The sequence below is a fragment of the Chlorocebus sabaeus genome, chromosome 15, assembly GCF_047675955.1.
Source record: "Chlorocebus sabaeus isolate Y175 chromosome 15, mChlSab1.0.hap1, whole genome shotgun sequence".
NCBI lineage: Eukaryota > Metazoa > Chordata > Mammalia > Primates > Cercopithecidae > Chlorocebus > Chlorocebus sabaeus.
In genome coordinates this window covers 16,955,860-16,981,951 of record NC_132918.1, presented here as the reverse complement: position 1 = coordinate 16,981,951, position 26,092 = coordinate 16,955,860, and the positions used below count along the sequence as shown (strand labels likewise).

Genomic DNA, 26,092 nt, shown 5'->3' with positions numbered 1-26,092 from the left:
TCAAATTCAGACACTGTAAAGTGCTTCTTTCCAACGAGTATCTCGGAAATTTTAAAAGTTGTATAAGGAGCTGTCAGGTTTAATTTTAAATATTTCAACTCGTGCTATTTCAGGATGATCTCGAAGACCTTATAGTTAATTGGGATGAGAGCAAAAGCATTGGTGACATTTTTCTGAAATATGTAAGTATTGTATTTCCTTTTTAAGTTTTCAGATTAAAATATGATCTCATCAAGGACTGGCAAGGAATGTAATTTACCTATTTAAATGTGAGAGGTTTTAAAACTTTGACATGATTGTGTTTATAAAATATATTGGAAATGTTCTTTGTCTTCTGAAACATGCCTTTTATATGCAATTTAACACCTTAATAGCTCAAGATTATTAGAAGAATGCAAATTATCATGCTGTACTATAATTGTTTTAGTATGTATCAAGTTATTTGCCCTTCATAAATGGCCACAGATTGTATTTTCATTTTATATATTATTTAATTTTCATTTTAAGTTCAGGAGTACATGTACAGGTTTATTACATAGGTAAAACTGTGTCATGGGGGTTAATTGTACAGATTGTTTCATCACCCAGGTGTTAAGCCTAGTACCTATTCGTTATTTTTCCTGTTCCTCTCCTTCCTCCTACCCTCCACCTTCCAAAAGGCCCCAGGTATGTGTTGTTCCCCTCTATGTGTTTATGTCTTCTTATCATTTAGCTCCCACTTACAAGTGAGAATGTGTGGTGTTGGTTTTCTGTTCCTTTGTTAGTTTGCTAAGGATGATGCCCTCCAGCTCCAGCTGTGTTCCTGCAAAGGACATGATCTCGCATTTTTTTTTTTTTTTAAATGGCTGCATAGCATTCCGTAGTGTATATGCACCACATTTTCTTTATCAAGTCTATCATTGATGGGCGCTTAGGTTGACTCCATGTCTTTGCTATTGTGAGTATTGCTGAATTCTACCAGATGTACAAAGAAGTTTTTATTTTTCTCCCTTCTTAGTTGATAACACTTTTTGCTGTCATGTTTGTTTCTATTTAAAGGCTTCTAATGAACTGCCTCTTACTAGGATAAGAACCACACAACTTAAGTTTTATAAATTCATTTCGACAAGGTTCTATGAATAGAATTTATATGTTTCTTTGAATCTCTTTAAATAGGATTTGTAAGTTTCAGTGCCTTGAGCACTGGCATTTATACTTTTATTTTTTGAGGCCTCTAACTTCTTACCTTACAAAATAATCTCTTAGGTGTTTTTTCAGTTTGGTTGAGAATTAAAAATTTACAAATTCTTTTCTCATTTTTTTTTGATACTTTTTAGTTTTCTCAATCAGCCAACACTTTTCCTTTTCTTGCTTGCATTTTTGGGTAATATAACTGGTCTTTTAATGACGGTTTGGATTTTTGAATAAATACCATGCTTTTGGAATCTACATAGATCAGCTGTAATTTAATTAATATTTTTTAAACTCATAGACGTTTTCTTTATCATGTTTGTATCAACACAATAAGCTTTAACATATCTTTTGTTTTTTTTCTGGGTGTTTTCATGTTTTAGACTATGTATACCAATTGATGTATTTTGTTTAGCAATTCTTTACTGAGAAATTTATGAAATAAATTCCTATATTTAATTTGAGACAAAACTTACTTTAAACTTTGTATCCAATATTTCAGATTGTGACTATTAATTATTTGACTTTAAGTTACATTGTCTCTAAGGGTGACAAATGCATAACAAATAATGTTTTCCTCCCTTTTCTTTCTAGTCAAAAGATTTGGTAAAAACCTACCCTCCCTTTGTAAACTTCTTTGAAATGAGCAAGGAAACAATTATTAAATGTGAAAAACAGAAACCAAGATTTCATGCTTTTCTCAAGGTAATGTATATTTCTTTCAAATAAAAATTTGAGAATTATTTCTGAAGTAATTCACCAAAATTATGAAACAATGAAGTAAATTTTAACTTTAGTAAAATGTATCTATTAATATCTGTTAGTTTTAGTTGTACTTGTGGGTGACCATGATGTTTAGCTTTGGAAGGTTTGTTATATTCAGTGTTAGGTGCCAGGAGGTGGTTGAAGGAATAAGAATGTTATATGTGGCCTTTTTTTTTTTTTTTGAAGTTGTGGCCAGGTGCACTGGCCAATGTCAGCCTGTAATCTTAGCACTTTGGGAGACTGATGAGGGAGGATTGCTTGAGGCTAGGAGTTTGAGATCATCCTGAGCAACATAGTGAGACTCCCATCTCTACAAAAAGTTTTTGAAAAAGTTTTATGTATTTTAGTTTTCAAAACACCTAATGATTTTCCAGTGAGATTTGTTTTGCTTTTAATGATTTTTTTTCTTATCAGTTCCTTACTTTGTTTATTTAGTGGTATTAGCATAATTAATATTATTAAATGTACTTTTTCTTGTGAATGATGTAGACTTAAGAGAAATTTAAGGTGGGATATATAGGAGTGTGTAGAGGAACTCACTTTTTATGTAAGATGTTAACCACTGGCTGGCCAAGAGGCCATTTCAGGCCCTGGAAAATTATTCAGCCAAGTAATCTACCACAGAGAAATTCCACCTCTTCTCTATTAGTTTGTATCAGGGACACTAATGATAAAGTGTAATCCAGTAAAAGTAGGGCATATAATCTTTGCAGAAAACCTTTTTTGAAATTGTTGAATAAATTTTTTTCAGATAAACCAAGCAAAACCAGAATGTGGACGGCAGAGCCTTGTTGAACTTCTTATCCGACCAGTACAGAGGTTACCCAGTGTTGCATTACTTTTAAACGGTACCTGTCTGATCTGTTTCAAACTACGTCAGATATTTTAATAGAATTGTTTTTCCCAAAAAAGTTGAATTTCTTCTCATTTTTAGAGTTTCTTAGATTTCAGCATTAAAGTTTATGTATGTTTTACTTTATGGATTATCTTAAAAAATAGTCACTGGTGCTACTAAAATTCAGCTTGGCCTGAAATATTTTATTTTGATTAGTAGTATATATTTTGTCTTTTCTTTTTTTTTTTTTTTTTTTTTTGAGATGGAGTCTGGCTCTGTCGCCCAGGCTGGAGTGCAGTGGCCGGATCTCAGCTCACTGCAAGCTCCGCCTCCCGGGTTTACGCCATTCTCCTGCCTCAGCCTCCCGAGTAGCTGGGACTACAGGCGCCCGCCACCTCGCCCGGCTAGTTTTTTTGTATTTTTTAGTAGAGACGGGGTTTCACCGTGTTCGCCAGGATGGTCGCGATCTCTTGACCTCGTGATCCGCCCGTCTCGGCCTCCCAAAGTGCTGGGATTACAGGCTTGAGCCACCGCGCCCGGCCTTGTCTTTTCATTTAAAAGTTTTCTTAATATTTCATGGTGTGTCACTAATTCAAAATCATTTTACATCCAAGTACATACAAAATTTGCCCACAAAATCACGAGAAGATAATTTGTACATCCCAAGTTTTTGTAGCCTGTTTTTGAATTTTAGTAAAGTTCTATATACTTGGCTTTTTGCTTACTTTTTTTGACCTTAGATTGTTCAGAGTACTCTTGAAACATACCTGTTTCTTCTAGAACTGAACTATAGATATCAATAGAAGGGAATTTTACAGCAGATAATTTGTCTGCATAAATTTTGCCTGTGGTAAAAAATGTGTATATATATTCTGTTATATTTAGCTGGCTAAGGACAGTATCCATTTTTATTTTATTCTTAAGTATGAAAACAAAATTATAGCCTGTAATTCCAGCACTTTGGAACACTGAGGGTAAACCCGGGAGTTGGAGACCAGCCTGGGCAACATACAGGGACCCAGTCTCTAAAAATAATTAAAAAAAAAAAAGGAGGATAACTAAATTATAAACAGGAAAAAGTCTATAATAAAATATTTAATTCCTAAGCTAAATCTACACTAATATTTACAGCAGACAAGGAGGCAAATTTTGTGACTGTTTAATCTGTTATTTTCTGTAAAAATCTTGGTTAGTATGTGAATTATAGTACTAACTAAAATTTTGACTTTTTTTTTGTTTTTTAGAGTTACATAGTTGAGAATTACTGGCTTATAAAAAGATTTGTCCACTATTTAAAACTATTCTGATTTACAAATTATAAGGAGAATATATGAACAGACTTCAGGTTTCCAAAACATTGTGGTTTTCTTCTAATTTGCATATCTTCATTATTAAGTACTTGTAGAAATTCATAAACGTTATAAATAAAATGATTTCTAGGCTTTATTACTATTATTCCACATGAGAGATTAGGTGGACAGTGGTACTAGATTAAACCTAGATTTGATAAGAATATGCCAAGGATGGCACAGGGAACACAAATAAACAACCTGGATTAGAAGAGTCAATGTATTAAGTATAAATCTCTAAGGTACCAAAATCTGTGCTTAAAGATAGCAGATGCTCTCTGTGATGTAGCCAGGGGCCCCAGTATGAAACTCAAAATACATTATGATTTCTGAGCTTATTGAGGATCATGTGTTTTCATTTAGCACTATGGAGAAAGTTTGAGGACTTTAGGAGTCCCCAAGTATTACTTGAAGGGATTGGAACAGCAGTGTAAGAAAATCAGGATTACATATTCTGAAAATTTAGTCAGTAAAAATGGAAACCTTAACAGATGTGTAATAAGAGAGCTTTTAGGGAACAGTGCTTAAAACTTTTTTTAAGTAAAGATTGAATATTATCTTTAAAAATTAGCTATATCAAGATGGACAGCAGTTTAGTCTTAGATGAGAAATCACTGAATTTTTTTATGCATGGAAAAACATTGTGTTATTACAGATCTTAAGAAGCATACAGCTGATGAAAATCCAGACAAAAGCACTTTAGAAAAAGCTATTGGATCACTAAAGGAAGTAATGATGTAAGTGCATTATTTTCAATTTTTGATCGTGCCTTAGATTTCGAATGGAATTAATAGAAAACTAGAATCATAAATAGGAAAGTATCAATAGCAAATTTTTGTGAAATGTCTAAATTATTTTTCTAATAGTGTAGTTACACATTAAAATGAAGTGTTTTAAGAATACATTCATTAATCAAAACATTTATTTCTGAAGGTATTAAACTATTGTGCACAGAGAATAATAGTTTAGAAACTTGAAAATGTTACAAATTCGCTAATAGACATTTTCTTCATATAACTCTAGTCATAGCTTGTTTCTGTCTTCATATTAATGTGGATTGCCCAAATGTAACTTGAGAATGTGACCACAGTGAAATTTAAAGTTTATAATACTTTTTCACATTAATTTTTAAACTTTTTGTTTTCTACCTAGAGTTCTGTGGAATTGAATTGGCAGGATTGGTTGGAAATGTATTATAAGTATAAATTCAATGAAATTGATTTGGGGAGTTTGATCATAAACTTAGGCTGCTTACTGTAGCCTGTTGGAAGCAGGACTGATCAGAAATGTTAGGAGCAGAGTGGAAAACTCTCTTGCTATTGGCTGTTTCTGTTTCGCCTCAGAGAAGGTACTTTAAGCGGACTTTATATATCAGTGTATTTAATAGATTTAATTAATTTCTGAGATTCCAGGGTGCTTCTGTATGAGAGTTTCTTAAAAGGCTTCCAGAAGGGCTCTTAAAGAGAAACTTCACTAGCTCTAGAGAGGGGATTCAGCGGAGACCTCTCTCTCATTCTCTTATTTGAGACAATAATGCTCAAATTAGTTATTACCAGCTTTTGTTGTTGCTGAAAGGGTTATGTAAACAGGTGTCCCAAGACTCCCTCAGATACCAAAATCTGCAGGTGCTCAAGTCCCCTACAATCAGCATCTGCAGATATGGGGGGCCAAGTGTATATACTTTTTTTGTTTTGTTTTGTTTTCTTGTTTGCTTATGTATTTTGTACGTTCACCAGCCAGCCATCATGCTTTTGATTTTTTTCCCCTGGGACCAGGATAATGGTATTGAGACTATTATGATGACAATTCTCTGTAATTTTTCAACACCTTATGGTTTAAAGTACTCTGACACACATTATTTACCTTGATCTTTTCAACCAACTTTATGAAGTAGGCAGTCATTATTTTCATATTTTTATAAAAGAAACTGAGATGTTGTTACTTGCTCAATTTATCTGTTTGGAGTGTAGAATACTCTACAAGTGGCTATGCTATTTGTTATTTATATATAATATACTTTGGTAAGCAAAGATTATAAAATAAGTAAGGAAAAGTAGCAAATGATTAGTCATTTGACCTGTTGCCTTCTTTAGAATAGTGTCAAGCTGGCTGCTGGAGGGATAATGGGCTGAATCAGTAAGACATTATTTAAGTTTCTTGAGAACTTCTATTTTTAGTATATCCTTACCCTAAGTGCTTTTCTCATAGATTTTCAATAAATGTTAAATTATAGGAGCTAATATTTTAATGTCGAATTGTGATGCTGATTTAGAAGCCTTATAGAATTTTACCAGATCTAAATTCTCAAGATTCTTGAACATTTAGCCTAGAGATTTAATGCTTATTATGGTTGATTAAAACCACCGTAACCTGTCAGATGCAGGAAATAATGACACAGCACCAATTCACTAGTCCTTGCCATTTAAGCAAACTAAAAACCCTACTAAAATTGGATTCTAGCAACATCAGTTATACATGCTTAGATTTTCAATATTTGTTGTAGATATATGTTTTTAGTTACTTCAAATATGGCTTTTTTCTTAAACTACGCATATTTAAAATATAGTTTGATTAATTTCAGCACACATATGCTCCCATGAAACCGTCACTATAATCAAGATGAGGAACATTTCCATCACCCCCAACATTTACTCATGCGCCTTGGTAATCTCTTTTTCTGGCCCATCCTGTTTTACCCTTCCCAAGGCAACCGTCTATCACTGTAATTTAGGAATGCCTCAGATACTGCGGGTTAGGTTGCAGACCGTGACAATAAAGGAAATATCCCAATAAAGCAAGTCGTGTAAATTTTTTCATTTCTCAGGGCGTATAAAAGTTATGTTTACACTATACTATAGCCTGTGAATTGTGCAGTAGTATTATGTTTAAAAATTAATGTACATACCTTAATGAAAAATTATTGTTAAAAATGCCAACAGGTGGGGCGTGGTGGCTCACGTCTGTAATCCCAACACTTTGGGAGGCTGAGGCGGGTGGATCATGAAGTCAGGAGTTCGAGACCAGACTGGCCAAGATGGTGAAATCTTGTCTCTACTAAAAATACAAAAATTAGCCAGGTGCGGTGGTGGGTGTCTGTAATCCCAGCTACTTGGGAGGCTGAGGCAGGAGAATCGCTTGAACCCAGGAGGTAGTGGTTGCAGTGAGCTGAGATTGCACCATTGCACTCTAGCCTGGATGACAGAGCAAGACTCTATCTCAAAAAAAAAAAAAGAAAAAAGAAAATGCTAACAATTATCTGAGCCTTCAGTAAGTTATAGTCTTTTTGCTAGTGGGGGATCTTGCCTTGATGTTGATGACTGCTTACCAGGGTGGTGGTTGCTGAAGGCTGGGATGGCTGTGGTAATTGTTTCTCTCTCTCTCTCTCTCTTTTTTGTTTTTGTTTTTGTTTTTGAGACAGGGTCTCACTCTGGTCACCCAGGCTGGAATGCAGTGACACAGTCTCAACTCACTGCAGCCTCCACCTCCTCCCACCTCAGCCTCTTGAGTAGCCGGGATTATAGGTGTGCACCACCACACCCAGCTAATTTTTATGGTTTTTTGTAGAGATGGGGTTTTGCCATGTAGCCCAGGCTGGTCACAAACTCCTGAACTCAAAACGATCTGCTCACCTCAACCTCCCAAAGTATTGGGATTACAGGCATGATCCACCACACCCGGCCGGCACTTTCTTAAAATAAGACAGCAGTGAAGTTGGCCATATCAATGGACTTTTCCTTTCATGAACGATTTCTCTGTAGCATGCAGTGCTGTTGGACAGAATTTAACCCATATTAAACTACAAAGTTGGGGTCAGTTCTCTTAGATTTTTACACCATGTTATCAACTAAGTAGTATTCTAAATCCTTTCTTGTCATTTCAACAATGTTCACAGGATCTTCACCAGGAGTAGATTCCATCTCAAGAAACCACTTTCTTTGCTTATATGTAAGAAGCAGCTCTTTTATCTGTTCAGGTTTGTTTATGAGATTGCAGCAATTCAGTCCCATCTTTAGCCTCTACTTCTAATTGTAGTCCACTTGCTACTTCTGCCACATCTGCAATTCCTTCTGCAACTGAAATCTTGAACCCCTCAAAGTCATCCGTAAGGATTGGAATCAACTTCTTCCAAACTATTAATGTCGATATTTTGACCTCCCACTATTGACAAATGTTCTTTTTTTTTTTTTTTTCCCCTTCGTTTTAATTTGTACCTCCTCCTTGGCTGAGCTCTGGCTTTTGGTTTTGTCTCCCTCACCTCTCTGCTGCTGACCACTGCAGGCTCTCTGAACCTTGACAGTTACTTCCTTGAGGTCTCTACCCTTGCCTCCTATCTCTCACTCTCAGTTTTACCTGCCCGATGTAAGGTCTTAAATGGCAACCCAGATGGTGAATGCTTTCCAGTAGGTTTTCTTTTTCTTTTTTTTTTTTTGTCAGTTCAAGTTTAATAGAAACTGCAAAAGATCAATTGGCTTATGCCCTCTAATGATACAGCCTGCAAACCAGTGGCCTGCCCCACAACACAGCTCACGCCATTCCTACCAAGGGAAGAAACGCCGGCCTCTGTAACCCCTGTAGGAAAGGCCTGCTTTGTAACACACCACATCTCAGCTGAATCTAGAGTCTAGTGTTTTACTTATGAAAAGAAAATAAAAGAGAGGTTTTGTTGTGGCTGTCCACTGCAGCCTGGCACTAAAATATCCCAGTGCTCACTTCTACTTGGAAAAATATTCTTTGCTCTTTTGGATATCATCCAGTAGGTTTTCAGTTGACTTAGTGATTCTTGTGACTCTTCTGATGGATCTGTTCTATCTGTGGCAGCTATAGCCTTGTGAAATGTGTTTCTTAAGACTTGAAAATTGAAATTACTCCTTGATTCATGGGCTGCAGAATTGGATGTTGAGCTGACAGGCATGAAAACAAAATCTCCTTGTACATCTCCATCAGAGCTCTTGGATGACCAGGTATATTGTCAATAAGCAGTAATCTTTTGAAAGGAATATTTTTCTGAGCAGTAGGTCTCAAGAGTGGGCTTAAAAGATTTAGTAGGGCAGGGTACAGTGGCTCATGCCAGTAATCCTAGCACTTTGGGAGGCCAAGGTGGGCAGATCATTTGAGGCCAGGAGTTTTAGACCAGCCTGACCAACATGGCAAAACGCCGTCTGTACTAAAAGTACAAAAATTAGCTGGGTGTGATGATGCACACCTGTAATCCCAGCTACTCAGTGGCTGACATATGAGAATTGCTTGAATCCAGTAGCTGGATGTTGCAGTGAACCGATTGTGCCACTGCACTCCAGCCTGGATGACAGAACAAGACTCTTGTCTCAAAAACAAAAAAGACAATTTAGTAAACCATGGTGATGTGCTGTCATCCATGCTTTGTTGTTTCATTTATAGAGCACAGACAGTCAATTTAGCATAATTCATAAGGGCCCTAGTGTTTTCAGAATGGTCAATGATCATTGGCTTCAACATAGTCAGTCACCCCTAACAAAAGAGTCAGCCTGTCCTATGAAGCTCTGAAACCAGGCATTGACTTCTCTCTAGCTGTGAAAGTCCTAGAAAGCACCTTCTACTGGAAGGCTGTTTTGTCTACACTGAAAATCTGTTGTTTAGTAGAGCTACTTTCTTCAATTATCTTAGCTAGATTTTCTGGATAACTTGCTGTAGCTTCTCTATTAGCACTTGCTGCTTCACCTTGTACTTTTATGTTACAGAAATAGCTTCTTAAACTTCCATAAACCAACTCTGCTAACTTCAAACTTTTCTTCTGCAACTTTCTTACCTCCCACAGCTTTTGCAGAATTGAAGAGAGTTAAAAACTTGTTCTGAATTAGAGAGGGGCTTGTTCTGGATTGTTAAGGCTGGTCTGATCTTCTGTCTGGACCACTCAAACATGCTCCATATCAGTAATAAGGTTGTTTTACTTATTATTCATGTCACTGGAGTAACACTTTTCATTTTTCTTCGAGAACTTTTCTTTTGCATTCACAGTTTCGCTGTTCGGTGCAAGAGGAGTAGCTTTAGGACTATCTCTGTTTTCATCTTGCCTCTCTTACTAAACTCAACCATTTGTAGCTTTTGATTTGAAGTGAGAAATGTGTGACTCCTCCTTTCACTTAAATAGAGGACGTTGCAGGGTTGGTTATTACTTTCAATATTGTTGTATCTCAGGGAATGGAGAAGCAAGAGGAGAGAGAGGTGGGGGGAATGGCTAGTTGGTGGAGCACTCAGAATACACACACATTTATCAATTAGGTTTGATGTCTCATCGGCATTGTGGTGTCCCAAAACAATTACAATAGTAACATCAAAGATCACTGATCACAGCTCACTGTAACAGATAAAATAATAATGAGAAAGTTTGAAATATTGAGAGAAGTAGCAAAATGTGATAGAGACATGAAGTAAGCACATACTGTTAGAAAAATGACATGATAGACCTACTTGACACAGGGTTGCTTACAAACGTTCAATCTGTGAAACAACAACAGCAACAACAAAGAAAAAACTCTGTATGTGAAGCACAATAAAGTAAAGCACAATAAAGTGAGGTATGCCTATATGCACTTTCTATGATTTGATACACATGGAATATTTTGTCTGGCTTTTTTTTTTTTCTTTTTTTTTTTTACTCAGCATAATTACTTTGAGGTTAGTCCTTATTGTTGCTTATTTCAATAGTTAATTTTCTTTTATTTTCCATTGTATGACTGTATCACAATTCATCCCTTTTCATGTTGTTTCCAGTTCTTGGCTGTTCCAAGTAAAGCTGCTGTGAACATTTGTGAACAAGTTTGTATAGACATGTGCCTTCATTTCTCTTGAATAAATTCCTAGGAATAGGAATGGCAGGTCAGATAGTAGGTTTTTCCTTTTTTTGGTGGAGGGGGTGGTATCTCATTCTGTGACCCAGGCTTGAATGTGGTGGTATAATGTTGGCTCATTACAACCTCCACCTCCCAGGCTCAAGTGATCATCCCACCTCAGCCTTTTGAGTAGCTGGGACTACTGGTGCTGTGGTACCATACCTGGCTACTTTTTTCTTTTTTTTGTGGAGACGGGGTTTCACTGTGTTGTCTAGGCTGGTCTCAAACTCCTGGAGTCAAGCAGTCTGCCTGTCTTGGCCTCCAAAGTGCAGGAATTATAGGTGGAGCTACTGCACCCAGCAAGGTGTATGCATTTCTAAGAAACTGCCGAACTGTTGGCAAGACGGTTGTATTATTTTGCATTCCCACCAACAGTGTGTGGTGTTCCAGAGTTTCCACGTCCTTACCAACAATTGGTATGGTCAGTGATTTCATTTTTTATTTATTTTTGAGATGGAGTCTCTGTCACCAGGCTACAGTGCAGTGGCGCGATCTCGGCTCACTGCAACCTCCGACTCCCTGGTTCAAGTGATTCTCCTGACTCAGCCTCCGAGTAGCTGGGATTACAGGCACATGCCACCACTCCCAGCTAATTTTTGTATTTTTAGTAGAGACGGGGTTTCACCATGTTAGCCAAGATGGTCTCGATCTCCTGACCTCATCATCTGCCTGCCTCGGTCTGTGATGGGATTACAGGCATGAGCCACTGCTCCCGGCCTATTTTTTACTTTTTTATTCTTACTTTTTGAGATGGAGTCTTACTCTTTTGCCCAGGCTGGAGTGTAGTGGTACAGTCTCTGCTCACTGCAACCTCCCCCTTCCTGGTTCAAGCAATTCTCCTGCCACAGCCTCCCAAGTAGTTGAGATTACAGGCACCTGCCACCATGCCCAGCTTAGTATTTTTAGTAGAGACAGAGTTTCACCATGTTGGCCAGTCTGGTCTCGAACTCCTGACCTCAATCTATCCACCCTCCTCAGCCTTCCAAAGTGCTGGGATTACAGGTGTGAGCCACCACACCTGGCCTGGCCAGTCATTTTAATTTGTGACATTCTAATAGATGTTTGGTTGTCTTTCCTGGTGGTTTTGATTTGCATTTTCATGACAAATGATGTTAAATGTCTTTTCATGTGATTGTTTGCTGTCGTATTACTTTCTTTGGTGATATGCCTGTTCAAATCTTTTGTCTACTTGAAAAAAAATTGTGTTTTTTTTTTTTGTAATTGAATTTTGAGAGTTCTTTATATATTTGAGTTAAAAGGCTTTAAAAAAAAAAAAAAGATACATGATTTGCAAATATTTTCTCCTAGTTTCTGGCTTGCTTTTTTCTTTTTACAATTTCTTGAAAAAATAAGAGTTCTAGATTTTTAAGTCTAATTTAGCAAATTTTATTTTAGTGGATTGTGCTTTTATAGTTTTATCTAAGAAATATTTGCTTAACCAAAGGTCACAAGGATTTTTTTCTTATTTTCTTTAAGAATGTTTGTGGGATTAGTCTTTAGGTAAAATTCATTTAGGTCTATGATCCATTTTGAGTTAATTTTTGTACATAGCACATGGTATAGATTGAAGTTCATTTTTTAAAATATGGAAATCTATTCTAGCAGTGTTTGTTGCAAAGAGTATCCTTTCTCCACTGAATTGTTTTTGTACCATTGCTGAAAGTCAGCTGACCATAAATGTAAGGGTTTATTTTTTTACTCTCAGTTCGGTTTCATTGATCTGTATGTCTGTGCTTATTCCAGTATCACACTGCCTTGATTACTGTACTTTAAGTTTTGAAATTGGGAAGTATGTGTCTTCCAATTTTGTTCTTTTTCAGAATTGGTTTTGCTATTCTGAGTTCCATAAATTTGGCATGTAGCTTTTTTTTTTTCTTTTTTTTTTTTTAAGGTTTTTTAGCTGTAAGTTTATTCAATGCAAAATAATCCTCTTCAATTTTACTGAGGTGGCTGACCACGTCCACGACCAAATCCGCCTCTAAACTGGAATTCGGTTGCTGACCCAGCCCCAGCCTCGGCTTTCTTGTCAGCACCAGGTGGTACAGCACTCCGTCTGTAGGTATCTCTGTCAGCTTCCCCTCTTGTGAGTCTCGCAGGTCGCTCACCCTCCAGACCTTTAGGCCGAGGCCTGCCAGTTTCTGGACGGCTACGGCGTAGGGTGGCAGGCACAATCTCCGGGGGCAGATGAAGGTAATCACGGAGATACTGGATACCCTCATTGGTAAGGTACCAGTAGAAATGTCTCCAGGCAAACTGTTCCTTCACGTCGCCTCGGGACTTGAGAGACTGCATGGCCTTCATGACATGAAGGTTGGGCACATTCTTGTCTGCCAGCTCCGGGTGCTTAGGCATGTGGACATCCTTCTTGGCCACCATGACTCCCTCCTTAAAAAGGAGTTCGTAAATGGCAATCCGGTTCTTCTTAGGCATCAACATCTCGGCGGCTGCAGGGTCCGGGGCCCGGCATGTAGCTTTTAGGAGCATCTTGTCAGTTTCCGAAAAACAACAACAACAAAAAACTGTGGGGAATGTGTATAGGAATTTTATTGAATTTGTACATCAATTTGAGGAGTATTATCTTAGCAATATTATTATTATTTTTTGAAACGGAGTCTCGCTGTCACCCAGGTTGGAGTACAGTGGCATGGTCTCGGCTCACTGCAATCTCCACCTCCCGGGTTCAAGTGATTCCCCAGCATCAGCCTCCCGAGTAGCTGGGACTACAGGTGTGCACCATCATGCCTGGCTAATTTTTTGTGTTTTTAGTAGAGATGGGGTTTTATCTTGTTGGCCAGGCTGGTCTCGAACTCGTGACCTTGGGTGATCCACCCACCTTGGCCTCTCAAAGTTCTTCGATTACAGGCATGAGCCACCGCACTTGGCCTATGTTAGCAGTATTAAATCTTCTGATTTATGAATATTTCCATTTATTTACTTTTAATTTCTTTCAACTGTATTTTGTGGTTTTTCAGAGGATAAGCTTTGTGGGTTTCTTGTTAAAGTTATTCTTAAGTATTTTATTCTTTTTGATGCTATTGTAATACAAAAATTAGCCAGCCATGGTGGTATGGTGTGTGCCTGTAGTCCCAGCTACTCAGAGCTGAGGCAGGAGAATCGCTTGAACCAGGAGGTGGAGGTTGCAGTGAGCCAAGATTGCACCACTGCACTCCAGCCTGGGTGTCAGAGTGAGATGCTATCAAAAAAAAAAAAAAAAAAAAAGTCTTTCAAAATTGTCAAAATACATTTTTGCTTGGAATTAGTAGTTAAACAGTTTTATGTTTGTTGCTGCCAAATGTTTTAAAGTCATGGAGCTTTAAGTCCAGCCTAAATTGAAATGATCTTCATGTAATTCTTTGATATGTGAGATTAAATTAATATTATTGATTTAATAAAAACAGCTGTATCTTCTGAGTTATTTACAACATACCCATGTATTTCACTTTAGGTTCTTACTTAGGTAAATATCTGATATTAACAGGTTATAATTCTGATTAGTAAAAAGTAACTTAAAATAATGACTAGCTCTAATACCTCAAATTTCATAATGAATCTAGGCATAATTGCTAAAAAATTTATGTAACTGTAAATGGGATAAACATTTATAACTAAACTTTGCAAGTAATTTGAAATCTTTAAGTTATGTTACATTAAATTAAGTAATAGACAGCTCATTAAATGCCTGAGTCATATCCAAATAAGAGAAAAATGAAAACAAATTGCTGAATATAAATAGGCTGGTTCTTGGATTCGTAAATTTTATAAAAATACTAAATATGCTTAGATCTATTAATACACATAACATTATAAGAGGACAATGCGTTTTTTTAATTAAAAAATAATGATTTTGTCAAATTCACAGGTTATTTAAAGTTTGTTTCAAAATATAAATTTAAGAAGAAAATTAAAATTGGAGGAGAAACCAGTGTGGGGGAGAGGGGGAGAGAGAGATGCAAAGATAGTTATGGATATAAAGATGTATTTTTAGTTAAATAATAATTTTTAAATGTGTGTGATAAATTTTTGTTCTAAGGCAAAATGGTTGCTCCAATATCAAAAACGAAAAATTATAGGACTAAGTAGGTGTTCGAGAAAATGATAAAGGATCTAAACAAGTCACAGAGGGTTTATGAAGGCTGGGCTTTATAAAGGAAGGTTTATGTGTGATCAGGTTGACAGGGTTGGAAAGGATTTCTTTGTAAGTTTTTTCTAAAAATTAAACATTGGTGTCAGGAGTGCACTGATTGATCTAGGACCAAAGTCTGAATCTCTATGTTTAAAACAATGAGTTTTACTTGAAGTATTGATCAACTTTTAATAAAATTGCAATAGGTTTTAATTTTTAATTCCAGAATCTGTTTATCAGCCATCTTCTAAACTGCGGGCGTTTTCTGTTTTGTCCTACATTTCTTCTGGCATCTATTTAATTTCCCCATTTCCGGTTAAAAATACTGTCTTCTTTATTTAAAATGATTATTTTAATTAATTAATTCATTTATTTATTGGAGATAGTCTCACCCAGTCACCCAGGCTATAGTGCATTGGTGTGATCTCCGCTCACTGAAACCTCTGCCTCCCGGGTTCCAGCGATTCTCCTGCCTCAGCCTCCTGAGTAGCTGGGATTACAGCGCACGCCACCATGCCCTGCTAATTTTTGTATTTTTAGTAGATACGGGGTTTCACTTTGTTAGGTGATCCTCTCACCTCGGCCTGCCACCGTGCTGGAGTTGGAGGCATGAGCCATCACACCCAGCCTTATTTCTTAAGGTAGCATTTTCCTGAAATTTCTCAGATTCAAGTATCAGGTTCAACTTGTGTGTGTGTGTTTGAGTGACAGGGTCTCACTGTCACGGGCTGGAGTGCAGTGGCACAATCTTGACTCACTGCAACCTCCACTTCCCAGGCTCAAGCGATTCTCCTACCTCAGCCTCCCGAGTAGGTGGGACTACAGGTGTGCACCACCATGCCTGGCTAATTTTTTGTATTTATTTTTAGAGATGTGCTTTTGCCATTTTGCCTAAGCTGGTCTCAACTCCAGGGTTCAAGCAATCCACCCACCTAGGTCTCCCAAAGTGCTGGGATTACAAACATGAGCCACCATGCCCGGCTGGAGGTTCAGCTTCTGCTGTATCTCATAGCACATGATTTTCAGGTCATACATTGCTACCTTTTGCTTTTTCACCTTTTGAGAAGGCATAGGTTGATAACTCTTTGCTTCAGCTTTTTTCTATAAGCTTTTATAACTGTTTTCTGTGTTTGTAACTCTGCTGTTATATCCTGACACTAAAATGTTCATCTTGAAGGCCTTGATCCTTTACTTGTGGCTTTTCGTGATGTGTCTGAATTGTTAACAGTTATTGTGTAACATTGTTCCTTTGTCTAATTAAATTCAAGTGCTCTTTTCATCTGGCTCAACTTCAGGTTATCTAAATGAGCTTCCCCCAAGAAGGAACAATCATACTGCAGAAAGTTTTTCTTTGCCTTTTGATAACTGGTGTAAGAAACAGATTTTATGTTTTATCAAGAAAATGTCCTGTGTTGCCTTTATTAGGTTTTTGATTACTTAAAATAAAACCCATATGCGTAATATACAAAAGAAACAACTGAGATTTTAAAAGGTTAAGGTTTTTTTTTTGTTTTTTAATCCATGTAGCTCTATATTCCTTTTAAAGCCTTTTGATTATCACTCTGGTTACATAAATGACTATTATTTCACAAGTGACCTGTGATCCTGTTTTGATCAAATGTCTTGAGACTTTCAACATCTTCAACAAACTTCCCCAAAATCAAATTCTAGTTTTAGTCTTTTTAACCTAAACTTAATTGAGATTTATGAGGTGAAACCCCTGGAAAGCCTCAAAAGATTTTTCTCATCTTGAGAGATATTAAATTATTAGGCTTATTTGATAAACTGTGTAAAAGACATTGACAAATGATAAGTGATACTATATCTTCTTTTAGTTGCATTTGTGGGTATTTGTTGATATGTTTCACAAATTATATAAATTATAGAAGTCTGTTATTATAATTTTGGTTATCTTAATGCCATGTTTAATAGAGATAACTGAATTTTGTTGTCAGTTGCAAACTTTCATCAGCTTCTTAGACTATGGCTATTCTAAGTTTTCGTCATCTAGTTACGGTTTTGAATTCTTCTCTAAAAGCACTGATAATCATGAAAATGATTCTAACAAGTGCCCTTAAGTCAAGTTTCTGATAACTTTAAGATCAATGGACTTGATAAAAATTTCCAAGACTCTAATTTAAAAAATTGTTGGATTCATGAAACGAGATCAAGCAGAACAAAAATGAATTACATAAGATTGAATAACTGATGAAGATAATGTTTTAATGACTGGTTCTTTATGCAAATGTTTTGTTTTCCAGACTTAAGAAAATCTTCTCTCTCAAGCTATCTATAATTTACAACAGTTTGATAAAGTATGCTTTTGTAAATATAGATAGAACATTTTTTTCTATTTGATTCCTCCACAATTTGAAAATTTTTTGAGCATTCTTTTAGCAATATAGTTATTTACCTAAGTCTAATAGAAATCTGCTCTCTTTATACCAGAAAACAATTGAAAACATAGGTTATATTACCAAGGCTTTGACTGAAATGTCATATTTGACAATATGCATAAAATGCCTGCCTTCAAAGGTTCCTAGCCTTACAGTGAGTAAATTAAAAACTGTCACTTCTTGGCAGACCCAGGAACCTTAAGACTGTAAGTAAAATATAAAATCTGCCTTGGTTTGGTTTCCTAGCCTCAAGAGGTTTTAAAAATCTGAGATTTATATGTGATCAGTATAGAAAAAAAGTTATATTTCTAATAAAAAGCTATAATATACCTTTTAGAGTGTCGCTCTGTTGGTTGTTTTTGAATTCTTGTTATCTACCTATAGACTAGATCCTAAATTCTTCCGGGTTTCTCCAATCCAACTGTCTTCCATAAAATTGCTAAAAATGGGAACTGTACTTTTCTAAAGCCCTGTCAATGGAAACTAGATAAATTTTAAGAAACAAGTCTTGTGCCTGATGTATGGGCCACATAAAATATTCACCAAAATATCTTATGCTTTAATCAGAGACATTCAAACTGCAAACCAGGACAGGAAGTTGACATTTTTTTAATGGTGTAGACAGCCTTTCCCAAGACAATGGGGCAAGACTCCATGCCTGTCTTTTTGGCTTGACAAAATAATACTGTAATTAAATTTCACAATCAGTAACTGCTATAAGTAACTTGACAAAACCTGCCCTAAGAAATCCTTTTATTCCACTAGTAACTTTAGCAATATCTATAACACAACTTATTGTTCAAAATGTACTGGTGGTCCCTTCTGTAGAGTTGGCATTCTTTGCTTTAGTTCAACCCAGTTCTAAAATACTACTCAATGACAACAATTAGTCTCATCCAGTACCCACAACAGTCTTTTGTTTAGTTAGTTGCCATCAGGCTTGTGTTCTGTTTCAAAATGATTGTACAAACTGAATTTATTATATTATTTTTTGTTATGATTTTTAAGCCTTGTTTTTATTACTTGTGTAATCTTTGTAAAGCCAACTCTCCCAACAGGTTAATGTTAGCTTAACACTTTGAGATGGCTGCTAATACTTATGGAACTAACAAGATGGAGCTCAGTGCTGGACTTCAGGCAAACCTGCCCTGAGAAAATTTTCCCTTCTGTCCTTTTTGATACTCAAATGTGGCCCAGCTCCCTGACATAGACCCTCTATATCTTCCCCACAATGTGGGATGGAGACAGCCAGGACAGGTTTGTCCAGGCCCTGAGGGACAATTAAACCTAACTTCAAGATGATTGATTAGCTTTGCTTTCAGAGAACGATCTTGATCAAAGGGGTAAATGTGAGCGTTGATTATATAAAATTGGATCATTCTTGTTATATCCAACTAAATCAGAGTTGAGGGCCAGAGGGGAAAAACACTCGGGGCTCATGGCAGCTGTTCTAATAATTAAACTTTCCACAAGCCCAGCGGCTTAAAATGGCCTGCTATAATCCTACAATCGGTTTTACCTAATAGTTGCTGAAGCAACCTGCCATGACTCTGTAACTGGTTTTACTCACTACTATCATTCACCACTCAGCTTGCCAGTTCCCCAAAACTTTACTAGTGTCAGTGAACTTTCTTTAAAAACAATACATAATCACATTTCTCTTTCTAATAAAACTCCCAGCCTTCTCTTTATTATTAGAACAGACTTGATTGTTTGAAGACCACCTGGTCAGTATGTATGCCCTGAAGTATAATTCTTGCTTCCCTGATAAAAAGTAAAATTAGAAATTTATATTTTATTTTTGACTTTGACATTATTGCTATCTTCAGTTTTACTAAGCTTTTCTTTTGTAGCGTTTAATTTGCTGTTACTCTCATCCAGTGTATTTTTCATCTAAAACATTGTAGCTTCTATCTCTGTATGACTGATTTGGGTCATCAGAAATGACCACTGCTTCCTTTTTCTTTTAAGTCTTATATGCTTTCCTTTTGTACTTTCCTACTTCCGCCAAAGTGTTGCCGCCTTATATATCATGTACATATGAATTGCAAGAAAATCTTGAAGAACAGTTCATGTGCAGAACAGTTACAGATACAATCAAATCTCACCAAAAATTCACTTGTGTTAAATGCAGAATTTTGTTGTTACGAGGCTAATGAAAAATGATACTTTTATTTGGTCAATAAATAAGATCTTTTAAAAATATCTTTCATGTTTTTGCTTAAAATGTTCAATCCTCCTTGCAGTTTTTTGAATTTATGACATGAGTATAATAACTTTACTAATTCACTCATCTCTGTTTCAGGTGTTTTTTTTTTTTCTCATTAGTCTTATTTTCCTGTTTCTTTGCATACCTGGTATTATTTTATTGGATTCTAGACATTATCAGTTTTACTTTTCTGAGAGCTAGATATTTTTGTATTCTTAAAAATGTTTTTTAGTTTCTCCTGGCATGTAGTTAAGTAGCTTGCAAACAGTTTGATATTTTCATGTCTTGCCCTTAAACTTTGTTAGGCAGAATCAGAACAGTATTTAGTCTGGGGTTAATTTTCCCCACTATTGAGGAAAGACCTTTCTTAGTACTCTACCCTGAGGTCACATTAATCTTGAAGTTTTCCACTCTAATTGATGTCACCGTTCCATGCCATATGAGCACTGAGCACTGTTACCTCTAATTTTTTAACATGTCTTCCCTAACCTCGGATAGTTTTCTTACACACATGCAATGATCATGTTGAGAACTGTGTACACGAGGAAGCCTTCCGAAAACAGAGGGAGTTCTCTCTGTGCAGCAGTTTTCCAGTAATTTGCCCTTCAAACTAGGCATCTGATCACACTGGACTCACACATTTGTTTCTTTCTCTTAGGGATATAGCTAGGCACTATCTGTGCTTTCTTTGCTTTCTCTAGGCTATAAGCCAGGACAGTTGTAGGGCTTGTCTTGTTTCTGTTTCACAGAAATGGATGTTAAGTGTCTTGAGAACCCTTGTTTCTTTATATTTTGACTGATTTTTTTAGTTGTTTCAGGCAGAAAAGTAAGTTCATCCCCTGTTATTCTATCTTGTCTGGAGCAGTAGCCTTAGTTTTTATTTCAGTGAAATGATTAGCCTATGACTTGGGAAGACTTCCATAAAACCTTATTTGAACTTATATTGAGAACTTCAAAATTTTATTAGTCTTAATTTTGTACAGGTTTAATGTGTTTTATAAAGTGCATAGGCTGTATAGTAAAGAATATAGAAAGGAATAATAGTAAAACATACTTTTCTGAAGGAGTCTATGGAAGTTTTTTGTTTTTTGTTTTTTTTGAGATAGAGTTTCACTCTTATTGCCTAGGCTGGAGTGGAATGGTGCGGTCTTGACTCACTGCAACCTCTGCCTCCTGGGTTCAAGTGATTGTCCTGCCTCAGCCACCGAGTAGCTGGGATTACAGGTGCCTGCCGCCATACACAGCTAATTTTTATATTTTTAGTAGAGACAGAGTTTCACCATGTTGGTCAGGCTGGTCTCGAACTCCTGACCTCAGTGATCCACTCCTCTTGGCCTCCCAAAGGGCTGGGATTATGGGCGCAAGCCACTGCACCTGGCTGGAAGTTGTTTGTTTGTTTTCCTCATCCTGGGCTCCATAGGCATGGAAACTTTTTTAATGTAATAGGATACTTTTAAGGAATATTTTAACTGATTTGCTTGTCAAAATTAAGACATTCACATCAAACACAACTTGTGACATAAGTTGTGTTTGTTGCAGTTTTCATGTTCTATTTTAAAAGTTTTAAAAATCACTTTTTCAGGCATATTAATGAGGATAAGAGAAAAACAGAAGCTCAAAAGCAAATTTTTGATGTTGTTTATGAAGTAGATGGATGTCCAGTAAGTATTCTTAGCAATAATTACTTTATTTTTTCCTTCTTGTTAATGAGGTTTCTGTGGTTTCAATATAAATAATATCTTGGCACTACTTTCTTTTAAATTACAACTTCTTAAAAGTTACTTGATACCAAGTGATCTCTTTTGTTAATATTTTCAACCTATACAGGCTAATCTTTTATCTTCTCACCGAAGCTTAATACAACGGGTTGAAACAATTTCTCTAGGTGAGCACCCCTGTGACAGAGGAGAACAAGTGACTCTTTTCCTCTTCAATGATTGCCTAGAGGTAAAGATGTACTTCATATAGTATAATAACACTGCCGATTTTTGTAACTTCCCTGAATATTTGAAACCAAGCTTTAATTGAAGTATAAAGTAGAATTTTAAAGTAAATTCAAATAATCATTTTTTTAAAAATTGAGGACAATTGATGATTTAATACTGTTAATAGAATGCTTTTAGAAGAAGGTCTAATATTAAGAAGTATAAACTTTCATTACTTCAAATCTAAGTTAAAATGAAAATTTATTTCCATGCAAATAAATGCTTAGGTCAAGAAATCTGATAACTTCTTGTTTCTATGTTTACTTATTGAAGATTTATAAAATAATTCTGAGTTTTTTGAAATTTAACTAATTTTTTTTCAATAATGATGCGATTGTATTTTGTTGAAGAGGGAGATAACTTGATAATTTACTATTATGAATTCTTTATGATTCCTCGATTCTTCTTAAATCAGTAGGTTTTAGAGTGAATGAGGGGTCAGATGGGGTATAATGAATCTAATTCTAAAATTCTTACTTATTCAAGTTAGATTTTCTTTTTGTATTACCCCTGCAAGCAAATTGAATTGCGTGTGTGTGTTTTAACGTGTTCATCCCTCTAATACGTATTTTTAAACAACAGTAGTGAGGGATAAAAAGAAGTGTGGTTTCCCTTCATCTCAGAAGAGAAAAATGTTCATTTTGATTAAACAGACATTAATAAGAAGACTCTTGACTTTTCTATCACTGGAAACTTTCTGTTACCTTCATCAAAATGATTAAAGAGTTTCCTTTTTCTTTTCTCTCCTCTCCTTCCTTTTCTTTCTTTTTTTTTTTTTTCCTCTCTTTTTTTTTTTTAGACAGGGTCTTACTGTCATTGCCCAGCTTGGAGTGCAGTGGCAAGATCACGGCTCACTGCAGCCTTGACTTCCTGAGCTCTGGTGATTTTCTTATCCCAGCATCCCAAGTAGCTGGGACTGTAGACACCACCACCACACCAGTCTAATTATTTTTAGTAGAGACTGGTTTTGCCATGTTGCCTAGGCTGGTCTCGAAATCCCGGACTCAAACAATTTACCCACCTCAGCCTCCCAAAGTGTTGAGATTACCGTTGGGATTATAGGCATGAGTTATTGCACCTGCCTCCTTTTTCTTTAAAGTCTTACATGCTTTCCTTTTGTCCTTTTCTACTTCTATCAAAGTGTTGCCTTCTTATATATCACATACATTATTATTTATACTATAAAGTACAAGGGAATCTTAAAGAACAGTTCATGTGCAGAACAGTTACAGGTACAATAAAATCTCACCAAAAATTCACTTATGTTAAATGCAGAGTTTTGTCGTTATGAGACTAAATGAAAAATACTTTTTTTTGGTCAATGATGTTATAAAAAGCACAAAAGTAAAGACAGTCAAACTACTATACACAATTGACTATCTCCTGAAGTGAGAAAGTCAAAAAAATCATGAGGCAGATAATTCTCAACTACCTGTTTCCCTCATGAAAAGGACTGCCTGCCCTGATTAAGAACAGATGCTCGGCGGAGTCAATTTTCAATTATATTTTATCTGGATTTGCATCATCGTGAGGTTTTACTGTATATAGTTTCTCTGTACATTGTTTGCTTCTATTAAAGCTTTTATAGGTTTTTCGTATTGGAGTTCCTAAGTCAGCTTGCTCTATTCATCTAATAGGTTAGGTTATCTTTATTTCTTTGCTGCTCCATTCTGGTTTTCATCCCTTATTCCTGAGAGCTATGACTTACTTTAAATTTTTAATCTTATATCCCCTCCAAATTCCTTAAAGTCTTCTGTAATTGGTTCATTAACTTGCCATTCACTTTACTTTCTGGTATTGGTCATCTTCTGTAGCTCCCAAGTCCCTAGCTTCTCATTTTCCCTACCTTCTTGAATCTGTTGATTTTTTTGTTCTATCTCTTGTAGCCTCCCTGTCTTAGAATCACTTCAATAAAAACTGCTTTATTTATAACATTAAATTTGGACTTCAGAGTTCATAATAAATAAAAATAAAATAAAAAACATAATCTTAAATAAACTATTGTTCTTTAGCTTGTTTGTTTAGGAAAAATAAAACTCTTAGTGAATTGGGAATGGAAATGATGGTACATTCTTAACCTGATAAAAACCTGTAACCATCATCATATTTAATAAGTGTTAGAAACATTCAAAATGGATAAAATCTATTTTTTCTTAATGACAGATTATGCTATACTGCACCTAATTTTGGATTTAAGGATATATTTAACTTTTAAATGTTTTTTCTGTATTTTAAGGGTTTTTTTTTTTTTTTTTTTTAACTCTGATGTACTGGCATTTGTCATCAAATGAACACTTATTGTTTTTACTTTTTAAAAACTAAACTTAAAATCACTTATTGTTTTCCTTAGCCAACTATTCCTCTTCTCCTGAATTCTAGGACTTTTATTTAAGATTCTGTCATTCCTTGATTCTCTCTCTTCTCATCATGCTTCTAGTTTTTTCATACCTCTGGGACCTTTTGCAAAATATCCCTTGGCCTATTTTCCTGACGTTTGAACTCGTCTTATGTAAACATGAGCATTTCTGCTATACAATTACATGTCTGACTTTTGTTACATAGTAGCTCTGCTTATAACAGCTTTGTAATGAATAATCACTAAATGAGTTATAATAGATTTATGTGATTAGTGCTATTTTATTTTTTAAGTATTTGGTCCTTATTTTTCTTCATTTTATTGACTGATACTTTTTTATTTTCTATAATCAGATAGCAAGAAAACGGCACAAGGTTATTGGCACTTTTAGGAGTCCTCATGGCCAAACCCGACCCCCAGCTTCTCTTAAGCATATTCACCTAATGCCCCTTTCTCAGATTAAGAAGGTATTGGACATAAGAGAGACAGAAGGTATGCTGGTCGGATACATTCTTGGTTATATAAAAATAGTTTATATTCATTGTAGGTTTGATTTACTCCATTTTGGCTTTTTTTAATTGGTAAATTATCTTTCAATATAGTTGATCAGACTGCTAAAGTAATTGTTCTTGCACCTCTATCCCAACTCCATCTCTAGGAACAGAACTGACTTTTTATTTTCTCAAATGAAAGTACTATCTCAACCTATAGGATACCCTCATCTGTTAAAGGTCAAAGAGCTTTTAAATGGCTATGTATTAAAATAGCACCCTAGCCTAGCCTATTCCCACACCAAAATTTATTTTTTTGTTTCCTTCAGAATACAGAATAACCAATCTATTACCTGTACCCCGTATCTTAACACTTTCACTGTTGCCAACAGCTGCATTTTTAGGGCTAGGTTTAAGGTATGGATCAGGAATAGATGTGAATGCAATAAATAAACCCAGAGTAACTGGTAGACTTGATAGGGAGTCATATGTGTATTAAGGAATGTTTTACTCTAAACTTTGGTAGTGTTACAGAGCAGGTTCTGTAAAGGCCTGAAATTGCTGAAAATTTATAACTACCTACAACAGTGTCATCTATTTAATTGACACCCAGTGGTGTATGTGCATGGCCATATTTTGGATGTTAGGCATATGTTTTTACAATGTTTAGCTCTTTCCATTACTGATTCCTCTAATAATGAAAGGTTTCAGTTCATGAGAAATTATTCTTTTTTTTTTTTTCCTTTATAAGAAATGATTCTTTCTTTGTTTTTTTGTGGGGTTTTTTTGTTTGTTTGTTTTTTGAGATGAAGTCTTAGTCTGTCACCCAAGCTGGAGTGCAGTGGCATGAACTTGGTTCACTGCAGCCCCCGCCAGGATTCTCCTGCCTCAGCCTCCTGAGTAGCTGGGATTACAGGCGTGTGTCATCATGCCTGGCTAATTTTTTTTGTAATTTTAGTAGAGACAGGGTTTCACCATGTTGGCCAGGCTGATCTCAAACTCCTGATCTCAAGTGATCCGCCCACTTCGGCCTCGCAAAGTGCTGGGATTACAGGCATGAACCACTGCGCCCAGCCAAGAAATGATTCTTAAAGAAAACTTAGCAACTTACTGCTCTTTTCACTTAGTTGACAAATTCTGGATTTATTAAAGATTACATAGTATAGTTGTCCCTTGGTATCCATGGGGGATGGTTACTGGACCTACGTTGGTTACCAAAATCTGGGATGCTCAAGTCCTGGATGTAAAATTGCAGTGTTTGCATGTAACCTGTACACATCTTCCCATGTATTATAAGTCATTTCTAGGTTACTTATAGTACCTACACAATGTAAATGCTGAGTAAGCAGTTGTTATACTATATTCTTTAGGGAATGATGACAAGAATAAAAAGTCTGTACATGTTTAATACAGATACAATCTATTTTGTACTATTTTTTCTACTATTTTCGGTCAGCAGTTGATTGAATCCACAGATGTAGACCCACAGATACGGAAGACTGACTCTATATTTGTTTTAAAAATCTTCATTTTTGGATTTTAGT

General features: G+C 35.9%; 2 protein-coding genes across 4 annotated transcripts in view; one reads left to right on the top strand and one right to left on the bottom strand.

The window, feature by feature from the left end:
* Positions 1-26,092, top strand: part of ECT2 (epithelial cell transforming 2) — a 72,685-nt gene that overhangs the window by 31,988 nt on the left and 14,605 nt on the right. For all 3 annotated transcript variants that reach the window (XM_007972088.3, XM_007972090.3, XM_037988556.2), the window contains 7 exons: positions 114-182; positions 1,765-1,875; positions 2,687-2,783; positions 4,775-4,856; positions 21,299-21,377; positions 21,544-21,663; positions 24,411-24,549. In XM_007972088.3, the coding sequence (XP_007970279.1) occupies positions 114-182; positions 1,765-1,875; positions 2,687-2,783; positions 4,775-4,856; positions 21,299-21,377; positions 21,544-21,663; positions 24,411-24,549 (697 nt within the window). The remainder of the gene's footprint in view (positions 1-113; positions 183-1,764; positions 1,876-2,686; positions 2,784-4,774; positions 4,857-21,298; positions 21,378-21,543; positions 21,664-24,410; positions 24,550-26,092) is intronic.
* On the bottom strand, positions 12,843-13,487 carry LOC103221239 (small ribosomal subunit protein eS10-like). Its single transcript, XM_037988560.2, has one exon. It carries the CDS (start codon positions 13,470-13,472, stop codon positions 12,927-12,929), a length of 546 nt encoding a protein of 181 aa, XP_037844488.2. The 5' UTR covers positions 13,473-13,487; the 3' UTR covers positions 12,843-12,926.

Coding starts and splice junctions, on each gene's coding strand:
- LOC103221239 (XM_037988560.2), bottom strand. CDS start 13,472: ATGCTCCTAAAAGCTACATGCCGGGCCCCGGACCCTGCAGCCGCCGAG.